This window comes from Schistocerca americana, chromosome 8 (assembly GCF_021461395.2).
Source record: "Schistocerca americana isolate TAMUIC-IGC-003095 chromosome 8, iqSchAmer2.1, whole genome shotgun sequence".
Lineage (NCBI taxonomy): Eukaryota > Metazoa > Arthropoda > Insecta > Orthoptera > Acrididae > Schistocerca > Schistocerca americana.
This window is the reverse complement of record NC_060126.1, coordinates 430,559,697-430,572,635: the sequence shown is the minus strand read 5'-3', so window position 1 is coordinate 430,572,635 and position 12,939 is coordinate 430,559,697. Positions and strand designations below refer to the sequence as shown.

The 12,939-nt window shown below is 41.3% G+C and overlaps 1 protein-coding gene across 1 annotated transcript in view; it reads right to left on the bottom strand.

Moving 5' to 3' along the window:
- Positions 1 to 9,900: 9,900 nt before the first annotated feature.
- LOC124545897 (jmjC domain-containing histone demethylation protein 1-like) overlaps positions 9,901 to 12,939 on the bottom strand; it is a 48,673-nt gene continuing 45,634 nt past the window's right edge. Inside the window, exon 5 of the mRNA XM_047124856.1 lies at positions 9,901 to 9,966. Coding sequence (XP_046980812.1) covers positions 9,901 to 9,966 — 66 coding nt within the window. The remainder of the gene's footprint in view (positions 9,967 to 12,939) is intronic.

Sequence of the window (12,939 nt, the reverse complement as noted above, 5' to 3'; positions counted from 1 at the left end):
TGGGTTCGGTGTGGGGCAGTGGAGGGGTGAAGTGGACTGCAGTAGTTGTCGTGGGGTTGTGGACCACTGCGGCTGCGGTGGGGACGGAGCCTCTCCATCGTTTCTAGGTCCCCAGTTAACATACAATACAATAAAATACCACTGGCGTACCTCCACATGGTCACCACGCCTGCCAGTCAAAATAATGCAAGGCGGCCGGTCACTATGCCCACCTGCGCGCACTGCCTGTGCTGGTTCCACATTTGCTTCAGTTCCAACATGCTATGTTGCAGACAGCCATGCTCCTACACAAACTGATCTTGCAGCCTGATACTTTCACACCAGGTCGTTCATTCTCTTCAAGTCACCACAAATCACAACGTCGTGGTAGTGTTTACAGGTCTCATCTGTGACCAACGGCTCTCTCCTCTGTTTATGGCACTCAACTGAATCCTTATTTTCTAGTCAACACTGGAGCCGACTTCAGCACAAACCACAGTTTTTCACTCCCACTACACTTTCACCTTCACCCATAAAACTGCATGCAACTAATGCCTCTGTGACACCAACTGTTGGCACTGCTGCCTCCATCACTCTCGATCTTGGCAAGCATGCACCTAAGCCATGGACATTTTTAGTGAGTGAAACAGTGGAATCCATCTTAGGAGCAGACTTCAGGCACTACCATTTACTGCCAGACCTGATCTACACTCTGCTCCTGCACCACGATGGCCAACAGCTGATCAGCTTTTCCTTTCCTGCCAATGATATGCTGCCGTCTCCTACTTCAGATGTCTCTTGATTTTATCTAGATATGTCAAATGCTTCTGGATGAGCTCCGCACAATATCTGCCATGCACTCTGAACTCTGGCATTCCAACTCACATAGGCGAGCAACTAATGACCACCTCCACTCGTGCACCACCAAGACATCTAGCGAGTTTCAAATGGCTCAACGGCAAATCACCATTTTGCAACATCTACACCTGCTGCTTGATGAAGACCTTATGTCAGCCTCAAAACACATCAGTCAAGTGGCATTATCTACTTGTGCTTGCGTGACCACACCCAGTGTTACAGACAGTGCCTCTGCAACCGGGTTGTCCATTGACAATGGTGTTACAATAACATTCACTTCACACAAGCCCATCTGGCCAAAGACTATTTGTACCATCTGATGGGAAAGTTCATCACAACGCCATCCCCGGCCCGTCAGTGCATCATCACATCGCTGCCTATCTCTCCATACACTCAAAGTAGCAAAAGCTGCCATGGATGGATTCTTGTCTGCTAGCACTGAACTGCCATCTGACTGCCTGGGTTTCTATAAAGCCCATCCTCATAAGGGTAGCACTTGCCGATTGTGTGACAATTGTCAGTACTTCAACACCCGGACTATGAGATATAGCTACTCTGTACTGAACTCTCAAGACTTTACACACGAACTTGCTGGTGCCAGTATATTCAGTCTTATTTACGGATACCTATGACAGATGAGGCACTTTAGAAAACGAAACTCTGGGAACAAAACACATTTTGGGAAGATGTCTGACGTGCAGCAACATGTACACTGCATATTTTCTTATTACGAAAGTATAAATTAGAATTCCACCAAACATTGCATGTTACTTGCCACAACATTGAAATCGCGATTGCGATGCGCTTTTGTAAACCTGTCATAGCTCACGTCACGTGATCTCGCCAGCCGACGGACAGCGGATGTTCAGAACATAGGACACGTGGTGAAGTCAGCCAATAGCTTTATTTGCCAATAGCAACATCACTGTTACGCAACGCGAACACACAAATAGGAAAAGTTAATGGTTTAAATTAATATACGTAGTGCTGCTACAAGAAAAGAAAAGCTTTCACATATAATGTTGCCCCTTTTGCAAGTGTTACACTTTAAGCTACATCACACAAACGTGCCAGTAAAATTTTTAAGAACGACATATATGTCAGGTGATCTGGGCTCAAAATTATTCTAAATCATCATACTCAAAGAGTTGATTTTTAAGTGAGATTCAAAAGCTCTGTGAGTTAAGAAATTCACCGCACATTCTCGCACATAGTTCGTCTTCCGTAAAAGGAAATTTACTGTGAAAGTAACGCTTTTCATACCACCATGCACAATATTTTCCTGCGACATGTTAGAAATAGGTTCGTTTCAGCAGTTACCAGAGAGCGCCAGATAACAAGCGTCTTACATAATGTCACAAATGAAACAAGATATTAGAGGATACTCAAAGAGCACGGGACTTTCGTGAATCATACTAAAATGTATAATTCCGCTTAAAGTGCACATTCGTATGTCCAGATTCGGATGTAAGTTTTCTTGGAGTACCAGTACTGTATTATCTCATGTTTGGTTCCTTATTATGGTAGGGTGACCAAATTATTTTCGGTGAAAACCGGGACACATTCACCCAGGTGCCAATGGTCACCTCATTCCACATGTACCAAGGTTTCTTAATTTTAAATATTAATGTTTTGTTGATACATTTTGTTAACCCGATTATTATAACTAATAAGAGGATACAAAAGATTGATAATGACAGTTAATAAACATATACAGTAATAAAAAAACGTATTAAGATTTTACAAAATTTTACAGCCATTCAACTTTTAATCAATTAATATTAATATGAGCTTTAATATTACTGAGCACTTGTGGATGGAATTGACTGTCCTTGGAGAAAAGGGTATTTTTCACTGCCTCCAGCCTTCTTGATCATGTCTTTGTTCTTTGAGACACAGTGATAAAACTTGGCACAATCCATTTTGTAGTTGTACAGGATCTGCAGGATTGCTTCAAGAGAGTCCACCTCCATTCTGTTTCTTTCATCAGTCCACTGGATATTCATGAACGAAAATATTCTTTCCACATTGGCATTATGGGCTGGGATTGCAAATAAATACCTTGCAATTACTACCAACTAAGAGTAATGCTAAAGACAGTCATAGCTTTTTAAAAAACTCACCCACTTCTCATGACATTCCAATGGTGTTTTTTTTTCATCACTCCACTTGTGAAGACTTTTCAACAAAATTTGTCAGTATGCCGAACTAATCAAAGAGAATGGAATCATCGCTTTCAATCTCTTTACTCTTCAAATAAGAAACTGTCTCTTCAACACTTTCCCATTTTGGCACTATCTCCAGTAATATCCAATCAAAGACCGGCGATGAGGGTAAATATGAGGAGCTCCACTTGCTGAGATATTCTACACAAGTGTCATAAAACTTGTTAACTTCTCTAAAACTCCTTTCCACTGCTTCTGATACTTCTGCTCTTTTAAGGACAGATTTAACATTAAAAGAAATGAACTGCTGTTCTCTCCTCTTAGTAACAGTTTCCAGAGTATTTTTCAAAACATCATTTACCTCTATTACACTTTTCGTGCTTCCCTCAATTTCCTTTATCCTATGCTGCAAAGTGCTAAGCTCACTGTGAATGAACCATAAGTAGGCTTCACTTAAAGGGTTACTGAAAAACTGAACCAATATTTTGAGGGTTTTGTCTTCATTTAGGAAAAAATCTTTTTAACGGTTCAAACAGGCGGATCACTCTCAACTGCTGGAAACAGTGATAACTAGCGAGTTTTCAAGTGACACATTACATTCATATATTCAGTTCCCATATAATCACAGAACTCCTTAAGCCTCTCTGCTCTAACAGTATATATGTAAAAGTGTGAGTATACCTTCATGACAGTTTCAACATCTCAGCTTAAACTGTCAGCAGATGACTGCACGCTATAGTGTAAAACATGTGCAGGGCACCCTATGCCTTCAATGTTTTCATGCAATGTTGCCTTTAATTTGGTAAATACGTTGCATTTGCCTTGTCTTTTTAAACCACCAAAGTTTGTGTTGGTGTTGTCTCCACAAAATGCCACCCCATTTATTTTTCTCAAGATCAAACATTTCGATAGTATTCATACAAAATCTTCAAATTTCGTCACACGTTTCATTAGGTAGGGAACTCACCTTCAAAAGTTTAGTCTGAATTCCCTGATTAATATTGAAAAACTGAACAACAAATGGAAATCTTTCAATGGCCTTATGATTTCTGGCATCAGTGGATATCCCGTAGAAAGAAGGCTTTTTGATGTATTCAAGGCTTTCCTTTACACTCTGGGGAGCAATAACTCGTTTCACTAAGGCTGACACTTTAGTTCTTGCTGAACTAAACTTTTTTGCAATGGAAGAATCATCAAACATAATGCTGTTAAGCTTATTAGTACAATCACTAGATCTATAAGTTTGGTGATGTTTTACCGTGTGGTAGGCTAGTGTAAGCTCGGCTGCTCGACTTTCGTCTCTTCACTTGACTGATGTTTCACAAAATTATTTTGAAGAGTTTTACTGCAGCTCGGTGCACTGTATCTTTTAATGTGTTTCTTCGACCTGATGTGATCAACTATGTCGGAACGTCCACCACGACTTATACTAATAAAACAGTTACATACGGAACACACTGCTTCGTAATCAAAACGACCTTTCTTAATGAAATTCCATTCCTTGGAATAACAGTCACTGAACTTGCAGGCACGTCTCGGCATTGCGTTTCACAGTACTGCAGCAATAATACCACTAATATGAGAAAAAAAACTATTGCAGTTTGTCTGACAAAATATCAACTACTACACTATTCTGACAATGAGTGTGTGAGTAAGTGGCGTTACAATCGGACGGTTTCATAGCTCTGTTGCAATAATACAACTTACTACTTGTTGGTCAAAGTACCGCTCAAAGTAAATTATTGCCTGAGTGTATCAATACTGATACTGTGATTACTAGTATGGGACAATGGAGGTTTTAGACAAATAAGCTAAAATATATTAACTTCTTGTGTTTTATTTCCTTTAATATAGCGAAATCCCAAAAATTTGAGAAAGTTTCACGAAATGTATTTAAAAACTGAATTCCGGGACTTTTGACCGTCCCGGAACACAGGGATGAAAACCGGGACAATTCCGGTTTTCCGGGACGTTTGGTCTCCCTATATTATGGCGTAATGCTATACGTGCTAGAAGATGAAAACGTGCACTTGAAATGCTGCAAACAGTTGAAAGCAGCCAGTACTGCGGAATTGAACATTTCGTTTGAAATACATTGACTGCCTCTGCCGAAAAGGTAAATAAAAGTCAAATTTCTTTAGCAAACAGACAAAAAATAACTTCATTGTTCTGCAAGGCGATTAGCGCTTGACTGTCAGAAAGGTGGAAATAAAATAAAATCTGAAACTAATAACATATTTTAGCCTTCCGTAATTAGTGAATGTGTTTTAATTCATTTGATAGCGCCTGCCCACAGATATCCGTTTTGTTTTCGTTTGACGTGAGAGTAAACGAAGGAGAAACAGCAAAATCACTAAATGTATACATGGGTCGCCCATCATCCCCGGATCTACGATATTTGCTAACTGGGTCAAACTAAAAAAAAAACGAATTTTCAAAAATATGTTCATCTTGTAGCGCACATCTTCCTCAGAAGTCTAAAACATATGTGTTCGAGGAAATGTAAGACATGTTGTTTGGTCTTAAGTGTGCCAAGTGCAGTGCCATGCCTCTTTAGACAGCATTCTTCTATCGAACGTCACTGTATTTCGTTCCGTGGAATTTAAACGTGTATATTTAGTAGTGGATGCCATCAAACTATATTCAGGACAGTGGAAATTGAAATGTCCTGTGGTGTCTCTCCTGCTCCCATTCGGCCGGTTTGACAGCCTGTCCCTCTTTTAAAAAAAAAAAAAAATAATAAAATAAAAAAAAACACCTCGCGATTAATAGCGGATGGGATTATTTGTAGTCAGAAGAACAAGAACTCTTCAGAAAATATGCACTCTTTATTGCCTATTAGTTAATAACTTGCTGTTTTGTGCGACATAAAATTAAATATAGGATACATAAAACCAATAAAGACAAGCAAGAAGGTACACATTTCTTCAATTCTTAGCTCCTAGCCTTTTTATCTCTCTAATCTTGCTACACCTTCACATGGCGTGGTTTCCTTTCTGCGAAAGGATCTATTACCTCAAAGTTCGTCAAATGTTTTGCTACATGAAAAATCCAAATGTCGTTATCTAATACTGAAAAATGTGTTAACACAAATATTACTTAAGACTGGTGTGGTTTCTCGATCTGATTATGTCTATTTTGTCACTGTCTGCTAGATAAAACAAAATAGGCCTTACTAATATAGCAGCAATTTTGTAACACACACCAAATAAACGAGACTGTTTTGGCACAAATGGCCATTTTTATAACAAGACATAATATAATTCACGAAGTACCAATATCAAATGCCTATAGGCCTACTACAAGCAAAAAGCTTTATGTTAGGAAATAGTTTCACATTTCATTCACACGCACTAGTTTCTCAATCATGAGATCAAAAAGTATTATGAAATTGTTATATAAATTTGGAATCGTCTTATTCTTCCATAATTTGTATAATGTCCCCTTTTCTTCTCCTTCCCCATTCCAACAATCTTGTAATCACCAATTGTGTAGCTATTCCTGTCACGGTCAAAATTTGTTCGCCGATTAATTGCACTAACCCTGCTAGAATCACAGGTTTAGTTATCCCACGATTATTTTCCGGTTAGCCTTTGTTACGTATTCGTACAAACCGTTTTCCGCGTTACTTCCAGAATAAAACTTACGCGGCTGCTAGCCGGGGACTGTACAACTGCTCCTTACTAGTGTAGCGATTTGGCCAAACATTTTCTGTCAAAATTTCATTTTCTTGGATACATCGAGAAGACAATATGTAATCTTTCTCACCTGTTATTCCTGTTAGTCGTTTATTTCCCATTCTGGTAGTCTGAATCTAAGGATTTCGCTAGTAATTATAACAACACTGATCATTCGCAAACCCAATCAATCACATAATCAGACGGCAACTGGCATTCATCCGTTTGGCTTTACTCCGCTCAGCTCATATAGACCCGTCCCCTTTTGCCTGGGGAAAGTTTATTTCTAGATGCGACGAGTATGTGTTCAAAAGTGTTGAAAAACAGAGATGCGTTTCAGAAGCATATGAATAATCGATATACCAACGTTCACTGGATACTAAGCGCTTTGTCAAACAAGTTTTTTTTCCCCACACGAATATTAATTTGGAGGCCCCTTTTCCCGGTAGCATCTAGCTGCGACTGCTTGCACAGCCAACAACCACATTCCTGTAGCCAGAAGTGGAACAATCTACTGCTCAAACGCGACTCAACTGCGCATGCGCATGAGTCCGCTCGTAACTGCTAAAACGAATCTCATGTAAACAGTTGTGATTTCACGCTCATCGGAGGCAATTTGTTGTTACGGAGTATTGCGTTGTCTTCCTGTAGCCTTTGACACATTTTGCTATTGGCACACGCTTGCATGAGCACTGTGTGTCGTATTTGTATACGACACATTTCCTTTGCAATTTAAGTTATTTTCGTTTTTTTTCTCTCATTTATATTTTATTGTTGAAGAGTTATTCTGCAGTAGCGTGATACAGTAATATCTTTTGTCAGAGTGCTGGTTATTACCAGTGAATGTTACAAAAAATTAACTGAAAACTAAAACAAGGAAAAATTCCCGGTTTTTTCCGGTTTTCTCCCGGATGAAAAAATTCCCGGGTTTTTCCCGGATCTCCCGGTTGTCCCGGGTCGTAAACACCCTGTATGATGATTCTTCAGAGTCATTAAGTTTTACAGGCACTATCTCCCACATGCTGCTGAAACACACTTTTGCTTCAGACTGAGCCGCTGCATGGCAAGAGCATCGCCAGCAAATGACACCTGAAATGCCAATGGCCTTTGACAAGATTAAATCCAATCTTGCATTAACTGTCACCCTTGTCCTCCCATCACTGGATGCATACCTCGTGTGCATCGCAGACACCAGTGACTGGATGGTACTGCAACAAGAAATTGCCGGCACAACACAGCTGCTGGGTTTCCTTTCTCAAAAGTTGACTGATACTCAGAAGACGTAGTCTATTTTTCTCAGTCAGGTTACCATCCATTCGGAAAGTGGGTGCAGTGAGCAACTGTTACGTGACTTATAATTTATAGAGTGCAGCATTCAGTCATCCTTTTTTAGATTTCATTACGCAAATCCAGATTTCAGCTAGCAGCTAGTCATTCTCAATGCACATTGAGAATAGAAAATAGGCACTGAGAATGTCTAGCTACTAGCCGAAATCTGGATTTGTGTAATAAATCTAAAAAAGGATGACTGATTGCTGCACTCTGTAATTTATTTGTCTATTTTGATAGATAGCTTTTGGCCATCAATGAAGTGGTCCGCTATTTCTAGGACATCATTGAAGGATGTCCTCTAACCATTTACACTGACCACATGCCTCATCCATGATGATTATGAGGTCCCATACTCCGAGGAGCGTAGGGGACGATACGGGAGACCCGCACCGCTGACTAGGCAAGGTCCTACCGGAGGTGGTTTGCCATTGCCTTCCTCTGACTATATTTGGGATGAATGATGATGAAGACAACACCCAGTCATCTTGAGGCAGGGAAAATTCCTAACCCCGCCGGAAATCGAACCCGGGACCCCGTTCGCGGGATGCAAGAATGGTACCACAAGACCATAAGATCCATAAGCGATCAAAAACCCTTTTGTTAACACCACACTTTCAGAACTCGACCTGGTCTCGCAATTTACCACCATCGTCAGACACATCTGAGGTGCAGATAATATGGCCATGAAGTACCTGCCTCACTTGGTGGCCACATCCACTCAGCTGGACTTTGATCTATTCACTGATGCATAGGCCACAGATCCAGACCTACAAACGCTACTCACCAGACAAGGCTCTGCTACAACTACAAGAATGCACACTGCCAGGAGCCACCAGACCTGTTTCGTGTGACACCTTGTGTGAGAGGATACAACCAATCATCTGCCTTGTTCAATAAACTGTGCCGACTTTGTGGGTGCCTTTTTTTTTTTTTTGTAATTTACAGGCAACTGCTTACCACCCCCAGTCAAAGGACCTAGTAGAATGATGGCACTGAACACTCAAGGCAGAATTAATCTACCATTCACAATCACGGACCAATGCCCTGCCCTGGGTGATTCTCGGAATTAGGACTGTTTATAAAGAAGATTTGCAACTCACTTACTGAGGTCCTATGTGGTGAGCCACTCTGCCTTCCTGCAGAATTTGTCACTTAGTGTGTAGTTACACCTGACAGACCATGACCTGCCATAACTAGTGCACTGAGCATGTGATCATATACGTAACATTCGAATGCCACTGCCTACTCATCACACAAAGCCTACAATATTCGTTCACAAGAATTAATGAATGTCTCCATGTTACGCTGTGCACAGATGCCATCAAGACACCTTTGCACCCCCCACCCCCACCCCTCCCGACCCTCCTACAGTGGCCCATACCACAATCAAGTGGGACACCAACACATTTGACATTATCTCTGAAGACCTATGGTATCAAACAGGCTGAAGCCTGGATGAGTTTTTCACTCTGCAGCAGAGTGTATGCTGATATGAAACTTCCTGGCAGATTAAAACTGTGTGCCGGACTGCGACTCGAACTCGGGACCTTTGCCTTTCGCGGGCAAGTGCTCTACCAACTGAGCTACCCAAGCATGACTAACTCATTCTGGAAACATCCCCCAGGCTGTGGCTAAGCCATGTCTCTGCAATATCCTTTCTTTCAGGAGTGGTAGTACTGCATGGTTTGCAGGAGAGCTTCTGTAAAATTTGGAAGGTAGGAGACGAGGTACTGGCAGAAGTAAAGCTGCGAGGGCGGGGCGTGAGTCGTGCTTGGGTAGCTCAGTTGGTAGAGCACTTGCCCACAAAAGGCAAAGGTTCCAAGTTCGAGTCTCGGTCTGACACACAGTTTTAATCTGCCAGGAAGTTTCAGACTGAAGCCTGCATGGGCTTAAGCTGACTCCCTGGTGCGGAGCCCTGTGTCAACACCTCTGCAGTCACTCACTTCAAAGTACAACTGAATACAAGTGACAAGATATCTATGTCACCCTATATTATTCTCAATCATCTCCGTCACTTCCGCAAGTAGGCAGGCAGGCCCCAGTGAAGTCTCTAAGTCAAACATGCTGCACCCCTGCCCTCCATCAATACAGCAGATTTAACATGTCTTGACGACTGATGGAGCCCTCATTGTCACCACCCCAGTGCTCCCAGTGCCGATGCCTAGGATGACACTACCTCTACCGCCACCTCACCAGCCTCTTAATCATCAAGCCAGGTACGCTGCCCCTCCTCCATCACCAATGATGAGGTCATGCCTCCCGCCACTTTGCCAGTCGTGGACCATCATACTGCATACACAGTGCCACCATTCCCCTCTCCTCAGCCTCTGGCTGCTCCTCCCACTTCGCACTCCACCCGCCAGCACATCTCACCACTTAAAGACATTTCAGCAATTAACGCATCCACACCCCACTGGTGCACACAGCTTTCTCCCACATGTTCCGCACAATGGGGGGGGAGGAGACATCTCTCCTGGGATGTAAATCTGTGGAGTCACCAGGAACAATATCACTGCCTTGAGATAGCTCAACTAATCTCTCTGGATCTGCAGTTTGCTCTGATCGATGTTTGTGAGAGCATGCTTTGTACTTTACAGGACAATATGATTCTCTGATCATTATCTGCTACAATATACTTCTTCTTAAAAGTAATAATGCTATTCATCTGCTCTTCTTTAATGGTTCCTAAGTTTTTAGTATGGGCTTAATGGCTATTACATAGAGATTTTGGTCATGAGCAGATCAGATTTTCAAGTACCAGATGGGTGAGTAGACCATTGCTACAAATGGTAATGAAGTTATCAGGTCAGGGCAAAGGAGTGCACGTGACAAATTTTACACTGTTCTAATAATTGGTGTATTCTGTTATTTATGGTGCGGTAAACAATTTGACTAATGTAGAGGTTTAACAATCTTGTACAAGTAACACTTAAGATAGAGGAATGTTTAGTGGTCAAAGGCTGATCATTTCATTCAGATCAACTCAAATCTACATTTGTAATGGTGTAAGGAAGACATTTTGGTTGGCGGGCTCTTTGATAACTAGTGTGAAGTATAGTTTCCTGTGTAGAGCCCCATCTGTTGAGACCAGTGTCTTCTAATTTATGTAGGAAGAATTTAGTAAGGTGTTTCAGGTGGTGGCAACAAGCTGAAACACATGTTTGAGTGTCGCAGGGACTAGTTTTGAGTAACTATACTGAGATGCTTATAGACGAGTTCATTTATCAACAAAAATCATAAGTTTATTTTCCTACTTTTATATGTGGTCTGAAGGAAATGTTGAAACAAAGTACAGCATTATTAGTCACGCATCAGGCTATCGAGCCACACAAATTTATTATTACCATGTGGGATCTAGTTTCCTCATTTTAGTGTAGCCTACAACTTGGAGAAGTAATTTAGCTAGAAGACAATGCTTAAAGTGGTGGGCAATTGTTGCATCTTCAATAATTGGCAGGCAACCAATTATGCCAAGTTAGGAATGTGGATACACTGGAATTTAACTGCAGTGGGTTTATCAATTAAAAAAATTAATCAGTCTTATACCACCAAAATAGATAGTTCTGATCTTTCTATTTAATAGTTTGATGTGCTCACATGATAAAAAAACACGTTGTGGTGAAAGAAAATACAAGTACTTTATAAAGAAAGAGTGTGGAAAGAATTCTCACACTCAAAATCCAACAGATACAAACATGGTTTTTAACTAAATGAAGATGATTGAGTTAAAGAGTCCGAACTACACGGTCATCAATCTCTTGTCCTTTGTGTGTCAATCTAAGAACATCCCCAGAGAGGAAAAATAAGAAAGACAAATCCCAGTGAACTATCAATCAACCAAAAAATCCAAGAGAGAGAAGAAAGTCGGAGAGAGGAGTCAACGGGTGAAAGGGGAGAGTTGTCACACTCAGAAAGCAGCTGCATCTCTGCTCTGGATAACTGCATCAATAGCTTCATTTGGTGGGGTACTTAGGGCGACAGAGGTGGTGACCAAATCCCATTCATCTTTGGGGAGAGCACATCTGAGTGCAAGCCCAGGCGAGCGATACTGTGGGAAGGTCAAAACTGTCTTAAAATAATCACTAAAACAATCAATTATTGACAAAATTATTTAACTGGATAGATAAAAAAATCTACTCACCAAGTGGTGGCAGAACACACATACAAAACACTGTTGTAATTGGCAAGCTTTCGGAGACAGTGGCCCCTTTTTCAGGCAGAAGAGTTGAAGGCGAAGGAAGAAGGGTGAAGGAAAGGGACTGGAGAAGGCTACAAAAAGGGGTAGATTTTGGGAAAGTCACTCAGAACCATGGGCCAGGGGAGACTTACCACATGGGATGAGAAGGAAAGTGATTGTTGGGGACTGCATCAGATAAGATTTGAAAACCTCTGAGATTAAAGCTGTAAGACAGGGTAATACGCAGACAGAGATTACTGCCTGAACATCATGCATCAATTAATAAGAGTGAAAAGCCAAGTGCATTGTATGTAACAGAGGTGGGAGGGGGTGGTGAAAAATAGATGGGAAAGACAATGAAAGATGTAGAAAACTAAAACGGAGTGAAGCAAAGAGTTGTTACAGTGAAGAAATGCTGAGACTGAAGAAATTAATGTAAATTAAGCCCAGATGGGTGGCAAGAATCAAGGACATGTCACAGTGCTTGTTCTCACCTGCAGAGTTCTGAGAAACTGGTGTCTGGGGGAAGAATCCAGATGGCGCGTATGGTGAAACAGGTGCTGAGGTCACAAACATCATATTGTAGAAATTGCTCCATAACAGGATATTGCTAGTTGCCAGTATACACCCTCTACCTATGTCCGTTCATCCTAATTAATAATTTTGTGGTAGGGTGTATACTGGCAACTCTCAATATCCTGTTATGGAGCAATTTCTACAATATGATGTTTGTGACCTCAGCACCTGTTTC